The following is a 23,477-nucleotide window of genomic DNA, read 5'->3' on the forward strand; positions in this document are numbered from 1 at the left end:
AATAGAGAAGTGGCAGAAATATCTCTCTAATTTTCTCTCTTGTAGAGCCTAGGGACTCCTAAACTATGGGGTTTGGTGGCTGGTGGCTTACAGATCACTTAGTGTGCTCAGATAACTTATTCCTCTGCCTGGCTTTCACACATAGTTTTTATTAGCAGAAGTTGAGAAGAACCACTTGAAATAGCTGCTCACATTTCTGCTATATATACTGGGTTGGACAAGCCCAAGACCTTTGGCCAAAGCTGCCTACCATTGAACACTAGTCCTGTGCTTCAAATGATTTGTTACCAAGATGTGCTCCTACATTGCCATGGTGAGAGAAGACCTGTCCCAGAACCCAGAGGCAGCACATGGAGGAGGAAGAAGAGGAGAAAAAATTCACTTTAACAGAATTCACACCAAAGAGCAATGGTGGGAAGGGAAGAAGAAAGAGCTGAAGGGAATGTATAAGTATACAAACATTTCAATGCAGAAAGATTAATGACAGAAGTTAAACATAAGTAGCAAGTAATTGTCATAGTGAGAAGAAAGTCCAGCATCAGAGTAATCTGAATGAGATTAATGACGTTAAGTAATAACATTACCATCTAGTTTTCAACAAGAACTAAACTGCTCAATCTTGGTTTTCAATACTATTATGAAATGCTGCCTGAAAAGTTTCTATGATATGTATTAAGAAGATTGTGTCTCCAGCTTCCTTGTTAGGCAGATTAACCACCTACTGCTCAAGCATAAAGTGGCCAAAAGTCAGCTTCTACTGAAGGTCCTACTGTGGTATTACAGTCTAGGAAAGAATATTCCTTAATCCCAGATACAGCCATTTGAGATCTGTATTTCAAGCACAACTAATCATTCTTTTTACAATATTTGAACTTTTTTTTTCTCTCATGAAAACCACAAGTGTTCTTAGATACTCATTTTGTATTAGCTGAGTGTTCCTCAAAAATAGGATCTCTCGATATATATAGGAACTTAAAGAATTTGCAACTTGAAGCACACCTCTGCCGTTTTATCAAGGCCTCCACAACAAATCAGGCAGCCCTGCAGAGCAGAAAGGCTGGGTTAAGCTTACCCAATCTAAAATATTACTGTCTTCTGTAACTGAAACCTTATTTAATATCAAATAAAAGGGTATGAAGTCTAGAGAATAACATCAGTGTTAAAATAAAATACGCATCGCATCAAATTTGACATCTCCTACCCACCAAGTGGCAAGGCCACACTTACTATGATCAGAGACCTGTGACCTCTCCAAAAGCATTTAGATTTGAAAACTTCATTGCTGGGCACTTTTGTAATCCCAAGTGAAGAACACAACTTGGATCAGTCATGGTAATTTTACCAAAATTTATACTCTTAAAGGTATATTTTCAGCTCAGTTCTGCAAAATAACCACATTCTGAGGCGTTTCTAAGCAACAATATGACAACTGAAGAACATTATAGTTCACAAGCTCTTGTGTCACACAAGCAAGGGAAATGAGAGAAAGACACAAAACAGTCTGCTCAATAGCTATTCTGAAAATCTTGGTCTCTACAGCAACTGTGGGATCAAACCATAAAATCTGAGATGTCAACACATTTTTTAAACAGCAATTAGCTAAGTAACTATCAAAGGAACAAAGGATTTTTTAGGCTCATTTAACAAACGCCCCTCTAATTCCCTAGGAAAAAGAAAAGTTAATGAAGAAAGATGTCTTTGCCTTTGCAAAGAAGTCTAATTTCTACTTCGATTAGTAAAGTAGATTTTTTAAGAATGGCAGCGTACCTACCACCACTGTTTGTCCAAAATATCCTACAGAAAATTGTTGCCACTAATGTGTGGTCCCTTTGTAATAAAAATATATTAATTCACTTCCACCAAGAAAAAAAGAATAATTCAAGAAGAGCTATTTGCTGTTAAATTTCATCCATTATCTGCATATAATGACAGAGCTGTTCAAATATTTTCTTTTAAGTGCTTATTATCTCTCTCTTTTTAAAAGATCAGAACTGGAAGAACAGAACATACTTTTGAACATATCTCAGGGTGGTGAGGGGAAGAAATATATCAATTTTAAAAATGTTTGCCTGAGAACTGTGAGTTCAGCACATGAAAATTAAGACCATTTACTTATGCAGCATAATAAAAATAAAAGATTCATGGCAGGTCAGATTAAAGTCCACCCAGCACATCATCATTTTTCAGATGGCAGGGCAGGAAGGGGTGCTTTGAGAAGTCTGGATGCTACCCGTGTTTTCAGACCAGTCTCTCATCTACACACTTTGAGCAATCTAAGTTTTAGTGCTTCCTGAACCTAACATTCATGCAGAGGATGTATTGTTATGTGTTTAACAGCCTTTAATGGATTTTCACGTCTAATTGCTTTTTGAACCTGTGCCAATTTTTGGCACCTACCTCAACAAGTTCCATAATTTAGCTGTGCACTGTTTGGGGGTGCAGTAGAGCCTTTGTTTTAAAACCACTACCTGACAATACGAGAACTAAAGAGCATCAAATGAATGCAGAAAAGAGAGAGAGATTCATCATTCTTTATTCATCCCCTCCACGCCATCTTACAGTTTCATAGATCATTATTACCTCTTCCTCCTGCTGTTCTCTTTCCAGACAGAAGAAATACTAATCTATTTGGTTACTCATTATGAAGAGACATAGAATAGCTTCCGCATACTTACTGGAACTCTAGGTAGAGACCACTAATGTACAATAAAAACCTGTCAACGTTATCATAAGGTATTGGTACTTCCCCATAGCGTGTAGAGACTGCAGCTTCAGCCATGGCGTAGAGTTTATTAAAATATGAACAAAAGGTAACTTGTATTACATGAATTGGAAGGATTTTTTAAGATCTGGATACCACTGTTCCAGACGTAAGAAAGCTGAACATGTCTGACTGCTTCTTTTTAAGTGCAAGAAGCAGACAGCTGAAAGGCTATCATTACAGACAGTTTGCTCAGAAAGGTATTTGTTTACAGAGAACACTCACCTTCATTGTACGGCACTGGATTGCCAATATTCCCACCAACCTCATCAGCAGTTTTCAGAACATTTAAATCCATCAGTATAACCACTCTCCTACAAACACAGAATAGACAGCAATAAAGGCTTTCACTCCCTCCACAACTCTATCAGACTCTGAACATCCCTTGCAGCCAAACCATTAGGGGCTGATTCTTTGGACAAGGGATGTGGAAGACAAAAGCTCTCTGCTCTCAACCCTCTCGTGAGGTACAAGTAGGCTTGAAATTGTATCACATTTCATTAAGAACAGCCATCGGCAGGCTGAATGGGCACGCAAAAATGGCTTGAAACAACACAGTGTTTTAAAATCCGGTGTGGTTTTGATACTTTCACAAGACAGAATATATTCCCTGCCTCAAAAGAAGTTATATTCCCTCCACAAAAATCCTGAATATAAAGACTATGAACCTCAGGTCGTTTTCTCCTAGACACATACAGAGTTTTCCTATAATCACTTCACTGGGATCCCTACTTGTTTTGCAGTATCCTACCTCCCCTCCTTCAAATTTTCATAAGAAAAGACCAGATTCCACACCTTTTTTCTTTTTTTTTTTTAATTATTTCTGCTATTGCTTGCACTGGGTACTTTTCCTCCTGTACCCTAAAGACTGAGTAACTTCAGAGAATCCCAATCAAAAGAATTTGGCCTCCGATTAGTCAGAAAGGACAGAGCACCCACTAGTACTGCTGTCCTTCTGTAGAACCATACTTTAAGAAACATATATACCTTCCATCTTTCAGGCTGTTGACAATGAATCTGTTAACCTGGCAAATACAGTGGGCTGATAAGCGTTCCTCTTCCACCAGAGAGTTCAGCTGCGTTGCCAACATGAATGCTGCAGAAACAGAAGCAAAACATCAAAATAATTAACACATGCTAACCTTAAAAGGGGCTGTCATGGCAGGCCACAACTTTTGCAGTCAGTCTAGCGTTGCATTAGATCTAAAACTTGGTCAGTTATTTAAAAACATAGAAAACAGCGTCACCAAAACTGAACATAACTATATTGTATTTATTCCCCAAACTTCAGAGTGCAGTGATAGAGTGATCATATATCAAGGAGGTCAGAAAAAGATTAAGATAAATTCATTTTAAAGTCACTGTCATAAAGACATGGACAGTTTTCTATATTTTCTTTATACCTTATAGCAAGTTAATTGCTTAAAGCTCACAAAGAAAGTTCCAGAATAGAAGGATTTTGCCCAAACGTTAAAATGCAGTGTATACTTCCCAGCCTGTGGTCCCTATGTAGGCCACGTTCTCCTTCAGTATTCGTTTTATCACTATGCACCTTAAACACCAGACCGGAAACTTTAGCACTGTTAATATCTCCACACTTATAAAAATCTCACTACAGCTTGTCGTTCTTACAGGAGAGTGTGTTAACCCCATCACTCATCAACACTCGGTAACGCGGCGGCCCGTTTCCTGTAGCAATGGCCCGTGTATTCTGTGGGGAAACAACAGATTATTAGTTCTCATTTGTTCAGAAACTCTTCAAAAACGTAACTGTGATGTTGTTGTTAGTAAATGACCTATCTATTCAGGTGTGGGGGGGATTTGAGCACTGACATCAACAGCATCGCCCAATTAAGAGTATATCAGACTTGCTCAGCTCCTCTGCAGAGGAAGTCTGGCCACGCTCTGAACCTTGCATGGGAGCACGCGCAGTCACTACCGGAGGCACGAGAGGTAACGGAAAGTACTCACGATGACCTGCAGCACGGGCTTGGTGACAGTCTCCCCCTGCATTATCGCCTGAAGAAAAGAAAAAGCAACTCTCAGAGAGGTGCCACCGCCTCACTCAGCAACGCTTCGAGACCCGCAGCTGAGGGGCAATTGCCGCGGAACAGCCAGAAGCAGGGGAATAGCCAGGGCCCTCCCTGCCTCCCGGGACCGGGCCCAGCTCAGGGCCTGCTCCCTCCCCTCAGGACCGGGCATGGCGGGGGGTGCCCAGGCCCCTTCTTTCTGGGCCCAGGCTTCAACCCCCCTCAGGGCCGACCTCAGCCCCGTCCCCCCCGGCCCGCAGTGACACGGGGCCAGCGGCCCAGGCCCCTCACCGCGATGGCGCCCTCGCTCAGCTGCACGCTCATAGTGCCGCCTCTCCCGCCGCGCTCCGCCGCTGCCGCCAAATCCTCCCGCCGCCGAGAGCCGTGCCTCCTCCTTCCGGCGCGCCTTTACGTCAGACGGCAGTACGGCGCTTCCTATTGGCTACCCCCGCGCCCGTACGGCGGAAGCGCTGCTGGGCGCCGCCATCACGGGCTGCCGGTGATGGCGCTGCCGGTGGAAGAGTGGCGGCTGTGCGCCGCCCGGCGCTGGGCCGCGCTGGAGCCGGCGCTGCGGGAGCGGTTGGCGGTGGCGTCGCTGCAGGACACGCTGCTTCTGGGCTGCGGCCTCCTCCGGTGAGCGGCGGGCGGGGTTGGGAGCGGGGCGGAGCGGGGCGCTGAGCTGACCCTCCGTGTCCTGCAGGCCTGAGGCGGAGGCGGCGGTTCTGCGGGGGTTGTGCCGCCGGGCGCCCGCGGGTAAGGAGCCGGCGGCCGCTCGCTTCTACCGGGAGGAGGGAAACCGGCGGTTCGGCCGCCGCCAGTACGGTGCCGCCGTGAGGCTCTACTCGCAGGTAGGTGAGGCGGGGGCGACCATGGGGGGCGGCGCCTCACGGTGAGGGGCCCAGCGTGAGGGGGGATCCCCTGGGCTGTGACCCCGAGAGGGTCCCGGTGAGGGGCTCTGCAGCTCTCCCGTCTCTGCAGGCAGCGTCCCACGAGCTCCCTGGCAGCCCCGAGGTGTCCCTCTGCTTCGCCAACCGCTCCGCCGCCCTCTTCCACCTCGGGCACTTTGAGGTAAGTGATGGTGGGGCGGCGGTGGGACCCACAGCAACCCGCCCCCCCCCGGGTCTTGGGTGCCCCCCGAGCCAGTCTGCACACCCAGGGGGTGGTCTGAGGCCTCCCGTTCAGCAGGAGGGGGGATTCTGGGCATGTTTAGTTTGGAGAAGAGGAGGCTGAAGGGAGACCTCATTGTCCTCTACAACTACCTGAAAGGAGGGTGTAGAGAGGTGGGGGTTGGCCTCTTCTCCAAAGGGAGTAATGACAGGACCAGAGGAAATGGTCTAAAGTTGTGGCAGGGGAGGTTTAGATTAGATATTAGGAAGAATTACTTTACTGAGAGGGTGGTCAGGCACTGGAACAGGCTGCCCAGGGAGGTGGAGGAGTCACCATCCCTGGAGGTGTTTAAAAATCATGTAGACATGGCCCTTCAGGGCATGCTCTAGTGCCTGAGATTGTTGGTTTGTGTCTGTTTGTGGTGTTTGGGGTTTGTTTGTTTGTTTTTTGCTTTGTTTTTGGTTTTTTTATGTGGTTGGACTCGATGATCTCAAAGGTCCCTTCCAACCATGAAGATTCCGTGATTGGGGCAAGAAAGAGCCTGAGCACCATCTGAGGTGATGCCACACGATGTTCATAAACGGGATGTTTCTGCAAACCCTTAGAGCAAGAGACTGTAGATCAGATGTGCCTCTGATGCTGTGCCTAAAGCATCCATCATTACTTAAACTTTCTGAAGGGTTCCTGCTTTCCTTCTTGTTCCATATCAGGAGGCTTTATTTAGCCATTTAGATTGGCTGTGCACATAGTATTTGCTGATTAACGTAGTTTTATTAAAATATTCTGCATCTCAGGTGGAATAAAAGAGCACAAGTTTCAGCTAGTTTTCACAGAGTCACAGAATGGCTGGGGTTGAAAGGGACCTTTGGAGATCATCTAGTCCAACCTCCCCTGCCAAAGCAGGATCACCTAGAGCAGGCTGGACAGGAACGCATCCAGGTGCATTTTTAATATCTCTGGAGGAGGAGACTCCACGACCTCCCTGGGCAGCCTGTTCCAGTGCTCTGGCTCCCTCAAAGGAAAGAAGTTTTTCCTCATGTTGAGATGGAATTTCCCACGTTCCAGCTTGTGTCCGTTGCCTCTTGTCCTGTCACTGGGCACCACTGAAAAGAGTTGGCCCCATCCTCTTGACACCCACCCTTTAGATATTGAGAAGCCTTGGTAAGATCCCCCCTCAGTCTTTTCTCCAGGTGAAACAGACCCAGGTCTTTCAGCTTTTCCTCGTAAGAGAGCTGATCCAGTCCTTGATCATCTTTCTAGCTCTCTACTGGGACTCTCTCCAATAGTCCCTTATCTTTCTTGAACTGGGGAGCCCAGAACTGGACACAGTACTCCAGACGTGGCCTCACCAGGGCAGAGCAGAGGGAGAGAATGACCTCCCTCGACCTGCTGGCTACTGACTTTTTAATGCACTCCAGGAGACCACTGGCCTTGTTGGCCACAAAGGCGCGTTGCTGGCTCATTCAAGTACATTTAAAAGGCCTTGTCTTCATTTCTAGGTTTGTTTGGAAGATATTGCCAGGGCTGAAAGTCATGGCTATCCAGACAGGCTGCTGCCCAAGGTCTTGCTTCGGAAGGCTGAATGTCTGCTGTGTTTGGGGAGGTTACAGGAGGCAGCAAACGCCCTCAGCGCGGTGGAGAATAAAATTGCTGTGGATGGGATCATGACTAACCCCGCCCACCAGACACTGCTAAAAAAGTTAAGTCAACTGAAGATTAAAATACACGAGAAAGAGAGCTGCCCACAGCCTGCACGAGAAGCACGTGGTGACATTCAGAGAGATTCAGAGTTCTGGGAAGAGAATGACAGTATTTCGGGTGCATCTTCGTCTTTGAGCTTAAATTTTGATATGGAGAGAGGACGTCACTTGGTGGCCAGCCAGGACATCCAGCCAGGACAGAACCTGCTGAAAGAGGAGGCCTTTGTAAGCGTGCTCTGCCCAGGGGAGGGCTTTCTTTTGCAGGACACCAGTGAAACACCATGGGATACTCGAGTCACAAACGCAGATCTTTATTGCCACCGTTGTCTGAGGCAGCTCTTGGCCTCGGTGCCTTGCCGTGGGTGCAGTTACGCAAAGTACTGCAGCCAAAACTGTGCAGACGTGGCATGGGAGAGGTACCACAGGACAGAGTGCTCCTTGGGAGCCCTGCTTCTCACATTAGGGGTCTTCTGCCATGTTGCCTTGAGGACTGTTCTACTGGCAGGATTTGCAGAGGTCAGCAGGCTGGTGGAACGGTCCCACGATGGTGACAAGGACCTTCGTAACCATGAGGCAAGATGTAAATATCCCAGTGAGGCACCAGATGTGAGAACTGGTACCAGAGGTATCCCTGGTTGTAATGAAAATGGTCAGTACCAGAGTTCTTACCAAGCTGTGTTCAACCTTTTGCCACACGCTGAGAAGCACAGCCCCGAACATAAGTTCCTTTGCATGCTGAGTGTGGTAGCTGTATGCAAACAACTGCAAGAAGCTGGTCTAGAGGGTGCTGTTTTCAATCGGGAATCATCCGAGAAGTGGCCCAAACCAGAGACATGTGAAAAAACATCGGATGACTTGTCTCCAGAGCTGAAGATTATGGCAGAAGCAATGCTGAGGCATGTGTTGCAGCTGCAATGTAATGCACAAGCAATCACTGTCATGCAGGAGTCGGGTAAGATAAAAACTTTTAAGCCCTTCTCTGTTGTCCTTGCTTATCTAGCTTATGTGAAGACACTGAATTATCAGTTGTAAAAAGCTTCCGTTGCAGATAGGAATGACTCGCTTAAAATTTAATGGCATGTCCAATGCTGGCCTGTTCTTTGGTGCACATGCAGGGGTATATTGCTGCAATAAATAATAGCTAAATACCAAGAAACCTTTCTTCTGCAATCAGTCACTGTGCCTGTTGCATAAGTTAGAATCATAGAATCATCTAGGTTGGAAGGGACCTTTAAGGTCATCTAGTCCAACCATTAACCTAACTCTGACAAAAAAACCCATCGCTAGACCATGTCCCCCAGCACCATGTCAACCCGTCTTTTGAACACCTCCAGGAATGGTGCCTCAACCACTTCCCTGGGCAGCCCATTCCAATGCTTGATAACCCTTTCCATGTAAAAATTTTTCCTAATATCCTAAAGGACTCTTGTCGAAGCCATGGCCCACAGGAGTGGCAAGAGAGCTGTGAGCTCCCTCACTGCTGGTGCAGACCATACTGGGGCAGCTGCCTACTGGTGCCCTTTACAGCTGTCCTGTGGTGTCCCAGGTGCCGGAGCGCATCACAGGCACCAGCAGCACCCTTGGGTCCCAACCTGGCTCAACCAGAGCCTGGGATGCTGAATGCAACTGTGTTTTAACAAGATTTGATGGCAGGGTGCACTGGGTTCTTTACTGCCTGGAGGCCAAGGTTGGAGAGAACTGTCAGGGAGAGCCTTCCCTTGAGTCATGAAAGTTGCGTGGGTTACTGAGCGTTCACGCTCAACCTATTTGTTTTTCCTCTGCCTTTAGGGTCTGGAGATGGTGCTGTTGTAAATAAGAAGCCTGTGCGCCTGGCGACAGCCTTCTTTCCTGTCCTTAGCCTTCTGAACCATTCGTGCTGTCCCAATATCAGTGTGTCATTTAGTGGGACAGCTGCCACTGTCAGGGCATCACAGCCCATCCCAAGCGGCCAAGAGATTTTCCATTGCTATGGTAAGTGTTAACTCTCTGTTTGTCTCAAGGCACAGCCAGCCTTTCACCTCTACTCGGCGTGCTAGCTGATTGCTATTAATATCATAAATCCCAGAATAATGTTGCTAGAGTCTTTCTTTGTGTATAAACCTTGATCAAAGATATCAAAGCAAGAGTTTATCTCCTGAGCCCACTGTTACGTTTCCAGTCTCCAGTTATATCCTCTCCAAAAGATGATGTATCTACTCTCAATTGTAACAAAGATAGAGTCGGTCTGATGTTAAGAACTGTTCCTAATTCAATGATTTCCACCCTTGCCATCCCTTTGCAGGGCCTCACCGATGCAGAATGAGGGTTGCTGAGAGACAGCAGCTTCTCAGTCAGTATTTCTTTGCGTGCCGCTGCCAGGCGTGCCTTGATGAGTTAGAGTCTGACGTCAAGAGCGTGGTGTCCATGAGAAACTCATTCTGCTGTCCTAGCTGCCAGGCTTCAATGCAGGTAGTTCTTCTGTAGTTACAGTTCTATAACGTGTCGGGATGTGTAACATTTTGGTCTCTGAGAAATTCTGGGAAATTTAAGAGTTAAAGACCTGAGTCTGTGAGCTCTGCTCAGAGGGCAAAAGAGCCTGTAGAGTCAAGACTGTATCTCGCTGTTCTTAGCAGCTTCCTTGCAATGTTCTTGCATGTCAGTCTTCCAGCATTACGGGGGAAATAATGCCTTTAGTAGCAAGTTAAAATCCCTTTCAACTTGCTGAAGGAACCTTAGAATATCATATTGGGGGAAGGGGGTATTTAGTGTAGAAAATGGAGGCCTGGAGTCAAGGACAGAAAGTGTGCTTACAGGGGCTATATGTAGCAAGAGTCTGAGAACACTGTTGCAGTTCACAGGATGTAGATGAAAACAGTGTGTAGCACTGGTTAGATGAAGAGAAGTCAATGTAGCATGTCTTGTATGAAGGTTAGTTGGGTACTGCATGACCCTGCTTTGGCCTAATCCATAGCTCCCATAGTCATTGCTGTTCCTGGAAGTTTCCCATAAAATCAAATAAGCCAATAGCAATTTACAAGCAAGTCACTTAGTTTCTCGGTTGCATTCATTAAACAATTTAGCATCTCTGTAACACGATACGGAGGTAACAGAGGTGGAAAGTAAGCTTTGAGTGAGCAGGAATGATCACGGGGATGATTTCTACAGGGAGAAGACATGCTTTGTTGTTCAAATGAAGCTTGTGCAGTCTCAGTCAGCAGAGAGAGCCTGTCACGCCGTTTGCAGGACCTTCAGCAGCAAATCAAGAAAGCATTAGAACTGCTAAAAGACAGGAAGGCTGGTAAGGCTCAGCTTTCTGCTTTAAGGTCAACAGCTAATAAGTACACACCAGGAGACGTGGCTCTAGCCATGAGATGGCAGTGTTGCTTACGCAGTTGGGGTTTTCTGGCACACTGCCTGGTGTCCCTGGGGACTTGAGCTTTAAGTTTTTTATACCCCTGATCCGGGTGTTAATCTAAGTCACACGTTGTTCCCTGGTAACTAAAAGAACTCAGGGTAACATTGGAGTTATGTATTCCCAGGCCTTGCTTTCCTGGAGTAAGTCTGGCCAACACTGCATTGGGATAAGCAGGGTTGGGGATGAAGTCGATGTTGAATCCTAACCAAATCCAAATTGAGCTGTCGTAAGATGCAAAGATGAGATTGGACTGATTTTATTTTGTGGATCATGGAAAGCTGGAGACTGGCCAGCAGGATGAATGTTATACCCCATGTTGTTATAGATCAGGCTATCAAACTGCTCCTGAAGTGTCAGATGGATGCTGGAAACTTCTTGTCTCCAGAACATTTGCTGATGGGAGAGATGGAGGATCATCTGGCACAGGTCTATGCTACTCTTGGTATGGCATTGTCTTCTCGTTATCTTTAGTTTTATGAACTTTGAATTTAACATGGCTAGCCTTTTCCCTGATGAGCCCTTTCACTTTTCTCCTACTGTATTAGTCTAGTTTTGACAGCAGGGCTCTCAGACTGCTTTAGCCAAAACTGCTTTGCCAGCAGCCAGTGAACAGTAATGTGATCTCATGTTCTTCTAGATCCTCTGTCCTGGGTCTGAGGTCAGCAGCCTCCCAAGAATGCTGTGAATGTAGTTCATCTCATTTTGCATAGTGCTGTCAAATTCTTTGGGTAGCAGTAGCTCTAGAAAGTATTTATTCATTACTCATTTTGGTTTTTTGTTTGGTTTGGTTTTTTCCATCAGGGAAGTGGCAGGAAGCAGCCAGACACCTGGAGAAGAGTATTGAGATTGTGGAAGTGCATCACGGGCCATCAAGTGTAGAAATAGGTCACGAACTTTTCAAGTTGGCACAAATCCTCTTCAATGGGTAAATTTGCTTTCATTATCTGTCCCTTCCCTGCACCATTCCTGTGGGTTTGACGTGATACTGTGGCAGGTGGTCCTTGGCGCCTTGCAGGGTGTCTCACAGGACCCTGGGCAGTCTGGCACGGGTACAAAAGTTGGCCATCACTCAAGTGCAAGTTCATTAATCCCACTGAGGTTCACTTTTACCTCATGACTCTCTTTGGACCCATTTCTCGGCTTTGTGCCTGTCTATTCTTTTCTTCTCCCTGGCTCCATTTATTCCCCGTCCTATTGTTTTATTTTGACAACTAGTCATCCTTGGTGTTTATACGTCAGTTGTATAATGTTGCTGACATCTTTTCAAAGGAGGAAATAAAATCCTCTTGCTCTATTTTGGCCCTCTTGGCAAGCAAATCCCTTGACTGCTTCTGCAAATCTAACACCACCCCCCTTTAACTGAATTAATTTTAGCTGGAGCTGCAGTGATGAAGCAGTGGGTACCTCTGCTCAAAAAGAATTTTGTAAGTTTTTGTCCATTTCCTTGCCTTTTTCTCCCCTCCCCATCCTCCTTTTGCAGCTGAAGTGCACGCTATTTCCCTGGTGCTGGAAGGCAGTGGAGGGGAGGATTATGTACCCATGAACAGGTTTAGGTTTTTATTGGGGAGGGTTTAAATGTTCTGAAAGTCAAGGGAGATGAGTTAAGTATTTTGTATACTCTGTTCTTATTCTCTTCCTATTTCAGATTTGCAGTTTCTGAAGCTCTGAGCACAATTCAAAGAGCAGAGGAGATTTTGTCAGTGCACTGTGGTCCTCAGAGTACTCAGATCCAGGAACTACAAGAGATGAAGACCTGTCTCTTAGAGCTTCCCAGAAGCATCCTTCAGAGGACTTAATTTCCCTGTCAAAGGAAGCTGCAGTGTGATCTTTCATCAAAGCTAAGTTTCATGTGGTAAGGTAGTCACGTAGTACGAGCTGGAAAATCCTATGTACCAACTTGAATGAAATCTGAGGTGCTCTTTAGTGAGACTGTTGTAAATAAAATGACCGATTCTAACATGAGGGGTCTGTGCCTGCTATGGTGGGAATAGGTGCTGTTGTATAATTTCTGCACGTGTGCTTGAAGCAAATGTTTGAGCTGCTTGTGTGAGTGTCTCTAGAGATGTAACTCTCCCACGCGTGGTACCCTGTTGGTCATGAACACCCAGACCATCTTGGAATGGGTGAGGCAGCAGACTGGGAAGGTCAAACTGACAAGCTATGAGAGGGGGCACTACAGAACTTGGAGAGCCACCAGTGCCAACCTGTCAGTGATGAGGGATTCTGTTTAAACAACTCGTGTCAGGCTGGAGCACGGGATAGGGAAAAATGCAGTATATGTCAGATGATGCTTGCCTGTAGGACACAGAACTGCATTGTGGCTCCTCTGGGGAAAATGGGAGTGTGAAGGCATGTGATGTAGGCAGACATTCTTTCAAGGGAGAATACTGGGGCTTGCTGAGATTAATAGCAAAAGCTCTTTTATTGCAGCATGAAGGCATAAGATTTGCAAGTTGTGTCTTTGTGCAGCAGAGCAGGGAGCCAGTATCCCTCCCAATACCACCCTTTCCATTTGGGCCCTACCATTGCAGATTATTGTGAAGGGATCTAAACGCTCCTGGGATCCAGGATCTTGCCAATGAAGAGGAGGGTTCCAGTGGTATCATCTCGCAGTACAAGAAGGAAAGGTCTGTCCACATGATATTCTATAGGGAAGGTCAGACGAGCAGCAGTCACCCCGGGGTTTGGTGTGGATCTTTCCCCATCTTCACTAAGCTCCAGCACCGCCTTGTGTTGCACATGAGAGAGCTTAATGGGCTTGGCAGACATCTTGCTAAAATCAGGTGATGCGAAAAGTGATTGGAGCCCTGGAGGAAAGAAAGAAAATTCCATTAGCTGGAAGCATAGATTGCAGGTGGGGGAGCAGGCTGCTAATGCTGTGATCCAGGAGGGCACGTAGCTACACTGGTAGAGTTCATTATGAGTAACAGGGAGAAGCTTTAAGTCTGTTCATACTGAGCTTCTCCCTCTCAATCTCAGAAGCTTTGTATGAGCTTGGTGGAAAGATGTGATAAAAAGTTGAGGAGTCCTAGACCAAGGTGATTTAATTGCTGGTGACATCTCTACAGACTGACAGCAGGACCTAACTAATAGCCCACCAGCTTCAAATTCTTCTGAGAGCAGGAAGTAACTTGCCCACTGCTTTGAGCCCTGGCAGTCTGCAGAGGGTGTGTGATGTACATACTTGTCTCCTTTAGTGTGCTGCCAAGTGCCTCCTCGTAGTTCAGCTTTAGTTTGGGCAAGCTTAGCACAGCGTGGACTGTCTTCAGCTCCTTGTCTACGTCGTGGACAAACTCAGAAGTAAGGCTTTCCTCAATCAGAGTCATATTCTGGGTCACCTTCGTAGGCAGGAAGAACATGGCACTGATTCCCTCTGTCAGTGGCAGCTGGGCGATCTGGAAGGCCAGTTATAAATAAGAAAGGGTCACATCAATAATAAACAGTTTTATCCATCCCGTGCCAGGCACAGGCCTGAATCTCAGACCTGCCTGGTCTTCTTCCCTGTTTATTTTTCTCGGACATGATGTTTCCTGACCCCTCTGGTGCCCAGGCTTTCATCAACCCATGTTGCCCTCTTTCTGCTGTTACACGGCAAGTGCTCTCTCTCACCTGTTGAATCCTGCAATGATCTGCAGTATTGCTTTGGGGGATTCTCAGCTGGAACACCTTTGGGCTCGTGCTACAGTGAAAGGTTTGTTGAAAGAGGTAGAGATGGCAAAGTTTGGAGGAGTGTGCCCTGCCCTTCTCTGCCCAACTTTAGGTCAAGCAATACAGGCTAGTAGGACCTATGCATTATTGAAATTCTGGACTGCTTGTCATATAGCCAATGTAGAAGTAGGATGTGCTAAGAATCACCACACTGCCTTCCAAAATAGGGATTGCAAAAGTAGCCTGATGGGAGGAGCAAGGCTGTCTTCTGGAATAGGCTAACAGGTAAGTGTAGCTGAGCCTGTTCCTCAGTAGGTTTGGGAGATCTTGTGCAATGTTTGCTCTCTGACCTTGCAGTTGAGTTCCGAGTCAAAACCATAGCGCAGTATGGCTTTGGGGTCTGACATCATGGACACCTTCACAGTTCTAGCCTCATCCAGGTGGAAGTCCTGCAGGGCAGTCTTCTTGACGTCAAACTTGGTTTTCCATGCTCCTATTTTTAAAAAGATAAAATGGAGGATTTTATGGAATAATAGTGAAACCAGACTTGTGTCTGTGGCTGAGTAATCTTGCGCGTTGTGTATATATACAGGATTTGTACTTTAAGAGTTGAGGCAGAACTGAATGAATTGATAGAGATAGAAATAGCTCAACTGGAGCTACTGATTTTCCTGCCACTCTTTGGCCCCTCCTTTTCATCTGAGAATTGGCTAAATGGGAAATAAAGAAATCAAGCCAGTGTATGGGTGGAGTAGCTATTGGGAAGTTGATGTCTACTTATGTAATTGCAAAACTATTTTAAAGGGTAACAATTGTGTCAATGCATATAAAGTGCTTCTCTCCCCGCCCTTTATTTCACTCCTTGTCTCTAAGCAGTAATTCTCCAGGACGCTGGCTGACAGCATGTTCTAGAACAGCTCTCTAGTATCTCCCTCTGTTCCCTTTACAGTGGTAAAAAAGCTCAGTACGCTCTTTAAGCTGTGCTTTCCCTAAATGGTAATATTTTTTCTCTTGCTGTGGAGTTTTGTGAGCTTAAACTTCTCTGGTCTCTTACTGCAAACGGGTCAATTCAGCTTCCTGAGAGCAGCAGTTCCTCCCTCAAGGACTATTTTTGTTCGGGTAGTGTGCGTTTTTTCTTCTATAACATTTTCTTCTATAACATTTTCAAACACTTTGTTCTTACACTCTGTCTCTTTGGCAGTCTGTTTGCTCCACTGGAAGTGAGAGCATTCCCTTCCATCTCTTCTAACAAATGCTTCGTAGGCCCTCTCTGTTACCAAGTACACGGCATTCTTACCCTTGAAGTAAGCAGCCCCAGCAAGGAGAATACTGACATCTGTGGGCACGTCCTTCATAAACCGCATAATCCTTCCCTTTGTCTGCTGTCGTACCCAGTTGTTGATTTCTTGGAGGTCTAACTGGGTATTGCCACTTAGTGCCCTCAAACGCATCTTGTAGGACTTCTCGAGTTGGCTGTGAAAACTGGGCTTCACCCTCAGTCCTGGGAAACAAAAAGATCAATATTGCAGCGAGCTCCCTGATCAAGACAGTCTCAAGGCAGCAGATTGCAAGCCAAAGCCCAGCAGCAGCGCTCTCATAAAATATCTGTGGCTGTGTGTGTACAGAAACCTGCTTTGAAGAAGAATGACTGAAGGCACATGGGATAAACTGACCCAAATCCTATAGCCACCCATGCTGGAGTATGGGATAACTCTCTTCTGAGAAGTAAAGGAAGGAGATAAGAATGGAAGGCTTGGATACGCCTATTCCTACATCAGTCTCTCTCCTTTCTCCAGCTTGCTTTATGAGTACAGCTCACTCAACCTATTGGATTCTTGGAACCAGCAGGTTCCAAAAGATAGCTCTTAACTTTCTCAGCAGATGTTTATTGCACGTCAAAAGCAGACATTTAAAATAGTTCTGCAAGGAATTAAACAAAGGAATATGGCTGAACGCTATCGCGAATAGAAAATGGGATTTGTGGGAACACCTGCCAGAAAACCTAGAGTGAAGGCAAAATTCTCAGCAAGTTTCTTCTAGGTCTTCCACGTGTTAGCTGCTCTGTCACCAGTATCTTTGTGTGCAAAAGTCTAGTCTTCTGTCTATGTGCACACAAACCTTCTAGGCTTTTTGTGGAGCAGCAAGAGCATTCCATGCACTATCTGCATCCTGGCTCAACAGTATGTCAGAGCCAAAGCTGTTAGTGCAGTGTTACTCAGTGCAGTGTTACTCAGTGCGTTCTACCTGCTGCTGGTTATTTAGGTAAAATTTGGTAGAGGGGAAGAAGGACTTTTACTTTTCTCCAAGATGATACGGGAGGCGCTTTTCATGCTCTTCTCTGGTCCAGTCACGCTGCTCAGCAGGTCCTTGTAAGTGTCATGGACCTCAGCTTTGTTAAGCAGATCGTAGAAGAGAGCGCGCGAAATCACGTCTTCTGTTCGTTCTCCAGCCCCTGCCAACGAGAAGGCCAACAGTGTGAGGGAAGGCCTGTGGAGCCAACGAGTGTCTGAGGAAACGGGGCAAGAACTCACCCAGTGAGAGCCCAGAGAGCGCGGTGGCCAGGCTGAACGGGGACAGCAGCACGTTGGCGGTGGCCGTCCGGCTGGATTGCTGTCGGTACAGGTCGTAGCCGAAGTTGGAGACTGCAGCTGCCAGCTTGTTTACGGGGCTCTTGTAGAATGGATCTTCCTCTTCGACCTCACCAGCATTGGCTCCATCAGTGGTGGCAGAGTTCTAGGAGGTACAGGGAGTGCTTTGGTTAGAGCTGTAGTTTACACGGATAGATACAAGATAGACGTCTCAAAGGCAAGCAACCTACAGGTACTCTCCTATGATCTACAGAAATACTGGCTTAATCTTGCTGATGGAGAGTGTAGGGACAGTTACTTTAGTTTCAAGTGGCAGTGCTCAGATCGGAATCCCCTATTTCTGCCTCGTGGTCATCCCCTGATGTAACGACTGGGGTTTCATCTGGGTAAAGCAGGAGTTAGTCTCATTATGTTGCTAAATAAAATCCTAGTAACTTAGGAAGGTAGTGCTTAATCCTTCCGTAGGATTCTCTAAAATTAAATTCCCTGCTCCAAGCATCTCTCCCTCACTATCTACAGTTTGTCTTCTACTCACCTGCTCTGTAGCCGAGTTCTGGGATCTGCTTGGGACAGTTAAGAGACCCAGGAGGAGGAGAACCACTGGAATCTGCATGCTTGAACCTACAGAGTAAGAACACGATAGAGGTAGTTTGAGCAACTGAGCAAATACATCTCTACCACTACTTTTTGCTATGCCTGGTGGTGACAGGGACTGCAATGACACATGTGGCTGTGGAACACACACCTGATCTTAGCTGGGTTTTCTTTTTCTTCTCCAGTTTGAAGTATTCAGCCAGCCTGGCCCCAATGACTTGAAAATTGGGCCAGCACACATGCCTGGGTGTGCCTGAGCACAAAAGCAGATGTGTGTGGCCCACAGTAAAATTACTGAATGCCAAGTTCCAGAGAAGCACTAAATCATACTTTCTGAGTTTTAGACTTTAAAAATGCAATACTTCAGCACTTATAAAAGGTCGCAAATCCATGTTGTTGAATGGGGCAGAAGATGAAACTGCCTGGTTCCTGCTCTGCTGTACAAGTTCTGCCTCAGGCAGTAGTTGGTCGTGTTGCTTGTGTCTGCATGTACCTGGAAGGCTGTACAGCCTATATTCATCTTCTGCTTCTTATTTGGAATTTGATAAAGTAAAAGTAGAAAAGCTTTCTTAAAAGACAGTAAGGAAAGGGGCTGGGAATAATTTCCCAACTCTGGGCCAGATCTAGAGAAGAAGTGAAAGGCAGGGCTTGGCTTATTCAACATTTTAATGGAGGGGGGAGAAAAGTACCAAATGCCCCAAGGCTGTGCCTTCTGTGGAATCCACTTTGATTCACTCCAGTACTGGCATGTGTGGCCCTTGCAGACAGATCTGTCTGGTGCAAAGGGCAGTGTGTAACCCAGGGTTTCACTGTGGGTGAACCAGAGCTGCTGCACAAGTGTCATGTCCCCGAGAACAGACGCCGCTGAGGCTGGTCTGAAGCAATGTTTATATAGATTCCCAGAAATTAAAGGAAGAGGGTTGTATTTAACTAACCCCTGTGATCCAGGCATCCAGTGAAGGAGGAGAAGGCACATGTGTTTCAGATTAACTTCAGCTGTAAAGAAAACTTGCCTGCTGGTAGAAATACAACTTAAAGCCACGTGGCTACAACAGCCCCAGTTTGGGACCCAGACTGTTCAGGCAGAGGTTTTACTTCAGTGAAAGGCAGTTCACTGTTTCCCTTTCCTGCCAAAGCCCTTTTCTACTGGAGGTAGCTCTGCCTTGGAGTAAAAGGTGTCACAGTGGAGGTTTTAAGTTTTCATCTATGTGTAGACAGTGTAACACAGAGAAGTGGTACCCTCTTTTCCCCATGCACTTGCATCCTGTGACCTGCTGCTGTCCTAGCTGTGGAGGAGATGAGGAATTTCTGGTGCAGAAGATGTGTATCAAGAGGATTTACCACACTGGAACAAACCAATCTGTTTGGTGGTATGATAGTGGATAAGATATCGGGATTGCTCTTATCATTGCAGTTTTACAGTGAATAGGCACCACGCTGAAAGAGAGATGACAGAAGCCCTGTGTGAGTCTGAGTTAAACGGGTTTTAGAGAGGACTTTGTGAGGATGCCTGCACCAAGCAGTGCTCTTGCATGCTGAGCAGAAGAGATTTGCTCCAATCTAGTTTAGAGATGAAGGTTTTCCATGGAGCATAACCTTTTCTCTGAAAAGAAAAAAATTAATAATAATCCCAACACAACCTCTGCTTCCAACTACCCTGAGCTCCTGGGAGCATGAGAGCGGAGATTGGTTTTGCAGATTTGTATTGTTTTTGCCAGTACCGTCACCAGCTTCATATTTCTCAAACTTGTGCCAAAAAGCAATTTCCATTTTAGAAAGACAAAGCCTTTTGCGTTTGAATTGGCCTGAACATCTGGATTCTATTTGCGTGTGTCTTAGCACGCAGCCAAAAATGCAGAGAAAAGAATTTGGTTGGAGGAGAGGTGGGATGGTTTCAGGCATGATATTAAAATCTGTGGCTGCCTTTGAAGAGAAGAGAAGGAGCGACAGCCTGTGATGTTACGGTCAGGAAGGTACAGGAAGAAAACTTTGAGAAATGAGCTGAGAAGGAACTTTGTGCCTGGGGGTTGTCTATTCGTGAAGGCCTGCAGGTGCAAAGGAAATATTTTGCTTTCCATCTATAGCTATAGGAGTCTTACATCATTTATAAACGTTTCTGATTTTAGGGGTGCTACGAGACGTCACCCGCGAGTTCAGACCGTTCAGTGTCATTGCTCTACCCCCCAGCACTCACTCCTGAGGCATCCTGCAACCACTAGGTCTAAAGGATTTGACTGTCACCAAAACTGTTACCCTCGCAAAGAAAAAGCACGTTCCCAGCTGCAGCACAGATGCTCCAAGTGCAGAAAACCACCCCAGCTCCCACACGTTCACCCCCGGCGGCAAAGAGGTGCCCTAGGATGCTGCTGGCTCCCATCCCTCGGTGAGACCCCCCCCCTCGTTTGGTGGGAATCCCACCTTTTACCACCTGCAGAAGAACCTTTCTTCCCGTATCCCAGGTGCTCTGAGAGCTCCTCAGCCCCTGCCCTGGGCTCCCCCGGTGGCTGGCGGTGACCGAGGCTGAGCTGTCCCTTACCTCGGGCTCCTCTCGGCTCCCCGGCGGCTGCGGGTCAGGGACAGTGTGGGTTTGCTGCGGCCACATCTGCTTTTTGCTGCTTCCCCCCCAGCCCAGCCTTCGGCTGGCTTCAAGTTACAGCTTCCCAGGGCTCTCTTAAAGTGCTCTGCTCCCATTTTTCCGCTGCTGCCACCCTCCTGCTGAACTGCGCTAATTTTTTAATAATAAATATACTCCCTGCCATCAGGGTGGTCTGGTGGGTCAAGCACAGCTCGGAGGGGCAAATGCTCCCTGCCCTGTGTGAGCAAGGCTTTTATCCCCACAGTTTTGCTGTAGAGGGAATTTCTTCTGTCTCAGAGGTATGGTTTAATGGATTTATGGATTTATGTCCAAGATTTAACGGAGAGACTTGTAAAGTGGAAGCAGGATTCCGTTGCTGTTTAAAGCGGTTAAGGGGAAGGTGTTCAGAAGTGGTTCTATGCAGTGATAGTTACTAGTTAACAAGAAGTCATTAACGTAACTGGCTTAAAGCTTTTGGCTGAAAAGAAAGAGACTAAAAAGCCTAGAACTCTTGGTAACGATAAATAATGTTGTAGGAGCTTACAGAGTGATAAATGGTCTGGAGAAGGGAAAGGGGCAGAGGGGCTTCATTATTTTTTGCAATAGAAGACTCCAGGGGAGCACCCATCAGTGCACATTGAAATCAAGAGAGTCTATTTTTCATAAGTATTAAATTGTAAAACTCATTGTAACTAGATATTGCAGAAGATGAAAGATAAATAGATTGGGGGCTGAACTAAACCAAATTAGTGGAAGACAGGTCCACTGAAGGCTGACAATGGTCAGATGTAACATCAGACTCAGCAGCTGGGTGATGCAACCAGAGAACAGTTGGTTTTCCTTGTCCCTAGTCATTCTTGGCTTTTTTTCCTCTCCAGTCATTTGTTACTGGGTTCTGAGAGAGCCAGGACACTGGGCTAACTGGTCACGTAGCCGGCCTGATCCAGGGCAGCTGTTTGTCTTCTTGGAAATGCTGAAAGTAAAGTGTAGTCGTGTCATTGCCCCCGGTCTGGGCTTGCACTGGGACATCTCCTGTGTGGGCCACCAGCCTCACCGCTTACAGTTTTACCACCTGCAGAAGAACCTTTCTTCCCGTATCCCAGGTGCTCTGAGAGCTCCTCAGCCCCTGCCCTGGGCTCCCCCGGTGGCTGGCGGTGACCGAGGCTGAGCTGTCCCTTACCTCGGGCTCCTCTCGGCTCCCCGGCGGCTGCGGGTCAGGGACAGTGTGGGTTTGCTGCGGCCACATCTGCTTTTTGCTGCTTCCCCCCCAGCCCAGCCTTCGGCTGGCTTCAAGTTACAGCTTCCCAGGGCTCTCTTAAAGTGCTCTGCTCCCATTTTTCCGCTGCTGCCACCCTCCTGCTGAACTGCGCTAATTTTTTAATAATAAATATACTCCCTGCCATCAGGGTGGTCTGGTGGGTCAAGCACAGCTCGGAGGGGCAAATGCTCCCTGCCCTGTGTGAGCAAGGCTTTTATCCCCACAGTTTTGCTGTAGAGGGAATTTCTTCTGTCTCAGAGGTATGGTTTAATGGATTTATGGATTTATGTCCAAGATTTAACGGAGAGACTTGTAAAGTGGAAGCAGGATTCCGTTGCTGTTTAAAGCGGTTAAGGGGAAGGTGTTCAGAAGTGGTTCTATGCAGTGATAGTTACTAGTTAACAAGAAGTCATTAACGTAACTGGCTTAAAGCTTTTGGCTGAAAAGAAAGAGACTAAAAAGCCTAGAACTCTTGGTAACGATAAATAATGTTGTAGGAGCTTACAGAGTGATAAATGGTCTGGAGAAGGGAAAGGGGCAGAGGGGCTTCATTATTTTTTGCAATAGAAGACTCCAGGGGAGCACCCATCAGTGCACATTGAAATCAAGAGAGTCTATTTTTCATAAGTATTAAATTGTAAAACTCATTGTAACTAGATATTGCAGAAGATGAAAGATAAATAGATTGGGGGCTGAACTAAACCAAATTAGTGGAAGACAGGTCCACTGAAGGCTGACAATGGTCAGATGTAACATCAGACTCAGCAGCTGGGTGATGCAACCAGAGAACAGTTGGTTTTCCTTGTCCCTAGTCATTCTTGGCTTTTTTTCCTCTCCAGTCATTTGTTACTGGGTTCTGAGAGAGCCAGGACACTGGGCTAACTGGTCACGTAGCCGGCCTGATCCAGGGCAGCTGTTTGTCTTCTTGGAAATGCTGAAAGTAAAGTGTAGTCGTGTCATTGCCCCCGGTCTGGGCTTGCACTGGGACATCTCCTGTGTGGGCCACCAGCCTCACCGCTTACAGGTAACGAGGAGTAACTCATGCATTCTGGCACTGAGCTCATATTCCCTCGGCAAAGAGGAAAGGGTGGCTTTAAAGAAGCAGTAGCTGCTGGTATTGCAAGCCAGAAAAGGAAATCAGGTAGTCCTCCCTGTGACTAGTCAGTGCTTCAAAGGTGACCCTTGCTAAGAAGAAGAGTAGCAGCTCTGCTTTCAACTGCTTCTCAGCTTGCTCTGTGAGAAGTCGTCTGCAGAGAGAGGTTTCTGCTTGTTCATCTTCCATCATCAGCCCAAGAATGGGGGTGTTGGCCGTGGAGACAACTTCTGGTGGTTTTCATCTCCTTTTGATACCTCCTTTGTGGTATTGAAGTGCCCTTTGTGGAAGGGCCACTAGAGATTTTTTTTTTTACATCTTGTCTGTATCTTCAAATACGTCCGTTTAAATACAGGTTTGGTTTTAAACCACTTAAATCAGAGTGGCAGAATGTTATCGTAGACCAAAGCCAGCTTTATTCCTGTAGGGTGTCCCCAAAACAGTGCATTATACTCATCTAACTACACGCGAGGCTTAAATCAGTTTCGTTAAACCAATACAAACATTTCACTGTTGTTGTGGTTTGGGTTGAAGGGAGCAGGCAATATGCTGTCTGAACGGCGTTCACCCGTGCTGTAGGAGTACTGATCACGTTCGTATGAATTTGCTCTACTTTGGAAAAAAATCCATTAATGATATGGAGACGTATTTGATATTCTCAGCCAGTTGTGCAGATGAGCTGTAGAGCAGGCGCCCCTGTGCTCGTCATGTCTTTTCAGAGCAGAGCTC

At 46.5% G+C, this 23,477-nt stretch overlaps 3 protein-coding genes across 6 annotated transcripts in view; 1 reads left to right on the forward strand and 2 right to left on the reverse strand.

Moving 5' to 3' along the window:
* RPA1 (replication protein A1) overlaps nt 1-5,254 on the reverse strand; it is a 23,909-nt gene extending 18,655 nt beyond the window's left edge. The window contains exons 1-5 of the mRNA XM_014953247.1: nt 5,083-5,254; nt 4,733-4,780; nt 4,394-4,472; nt 3,749-3,857; nt 2,987-3,075 (exon numbers count right to left, since the gene is read on the reverse strand). Coding sequence (XP_014808733.1) covers nt 2,987-3,075; nt 3,749-3,857; nt 4,394-4,472; nt 4,733-4,780; nt 5,083-5,115 — 358 coding nt within the window. The 5' untranslated portion in view covers nt 5,116-5,254. The remainder of the gene's footprint in view (nt 1-2,986; nt 3,076-3,748; nt 3,858-4,393; nt 4,473-4,732; nt 4,781-5,082) is intronic.
* SMYD4 (SET and MYND domain containing 4) lies at nt 5,186-20,286 on the forward strand. 3 transcript variants are annotated; one of them, XR_001413280.1, is made up of 11 exons: nt 5,191-5,424; nt 5,492-5,639; nt 5,770-5,859; nt 7,398-8,550; nt 9,387-9,569; nt 9,880-10,046; nt 10,743-10,875; nt 11,318-11,434; nt 11,794-11,917; nt 12,638-12,844; nt 19,949-20,286. XR_001413280.1 is itself a non-coding variant. In XM_014953245.1 (10 exons), the coding sequence occupies exons 1-10, from the start codon at nt 5,294-5,296 to the stop codon at nt 12,786-12,788; spliced, it is 2,397 nt and encodes a 798-aa protein (XP_014808731.1). In that variant the 5' UTR covers nt 5,192-5,293; the 3' UTR covers nt 12,789-12,954. The 3 variants fall into 3 exon arrangements, 2 of the variants coding, with proteins under 2 accessions (XP_014808732.1, XP_014808731.1); XM_014953245.1 differs by lacking the exon at nt 19,949-20,286 and having other exon boundaries at nt 5,192-5,424; nt 12,638-12,954; XM_014953246.1 differs by lacking the exons at nt 11,318-11,434; nt 11,794-11,917; nt 12,638-12,844; nt 19,949-20,286 and adding an exon at nt 11,117-11,309 and having other exon boundaries at nt 5,186-5,424.
* SERPINF1 (serpin peptidase inhibitor, clade F (alpha-2 antiplasmin, pigment epithelium derived factor), member 1) lies at nt 13,391-21,596 on the reverse strand. 2 transcript variants are annotated; one of them, XM_014953250.1, is made up of 8 exons: nt 21,578-21,596; nt 17,764-17,849; nt 17,172-17,373; nt 16,937-17,092; nt 15,938-16,141; nt 14,991-15,133; nt 14,177-14,387; nt 13,391-13,799 (listed from the first exon to the last, which is right to left on the reverse strand). In XM_014953250.1, exons 2-8 carry the CDS (start codon nt 17,839-17,841, stop codon nt 13,540-13,542), a joined length of 1,254 nt encoding a protein of 417 aa, XP_014808736.1. In that variant the 5' UTR covers nt 17,842-17,849; nt 21,578-21,596; the 3' UTR covers nt 13,391-13,539. The 2 variants fall into 2 exon arrangements, with proteins under 2 accessions (XP_014808736.1, XP_014808735.1); XM_014953249.1 differs by lacking the exon at nt 21,578-21,596 and adding an exon at nt 20,359-20,486.
* Between the last annotated feature and the right edge of the window lie 1,881 nt (nt 21,597-23,477).

Source organism: Calidris pugnax, unplaced genomic scaffold (assembly GCF_001431845.1).
Source record: "Calidris pugnax isolate Ruff unplaced genomic scaffold, ASM143184v1 scaffold133, whole genome shotgun sequence".
Classification (NCBI taxonomy): domain Eukaryota; kingdom Metazoa; phylum Chordata; class Aves; order Charadriiformes; family Scolopacidae; genus Calidris; species Calidris pugnax.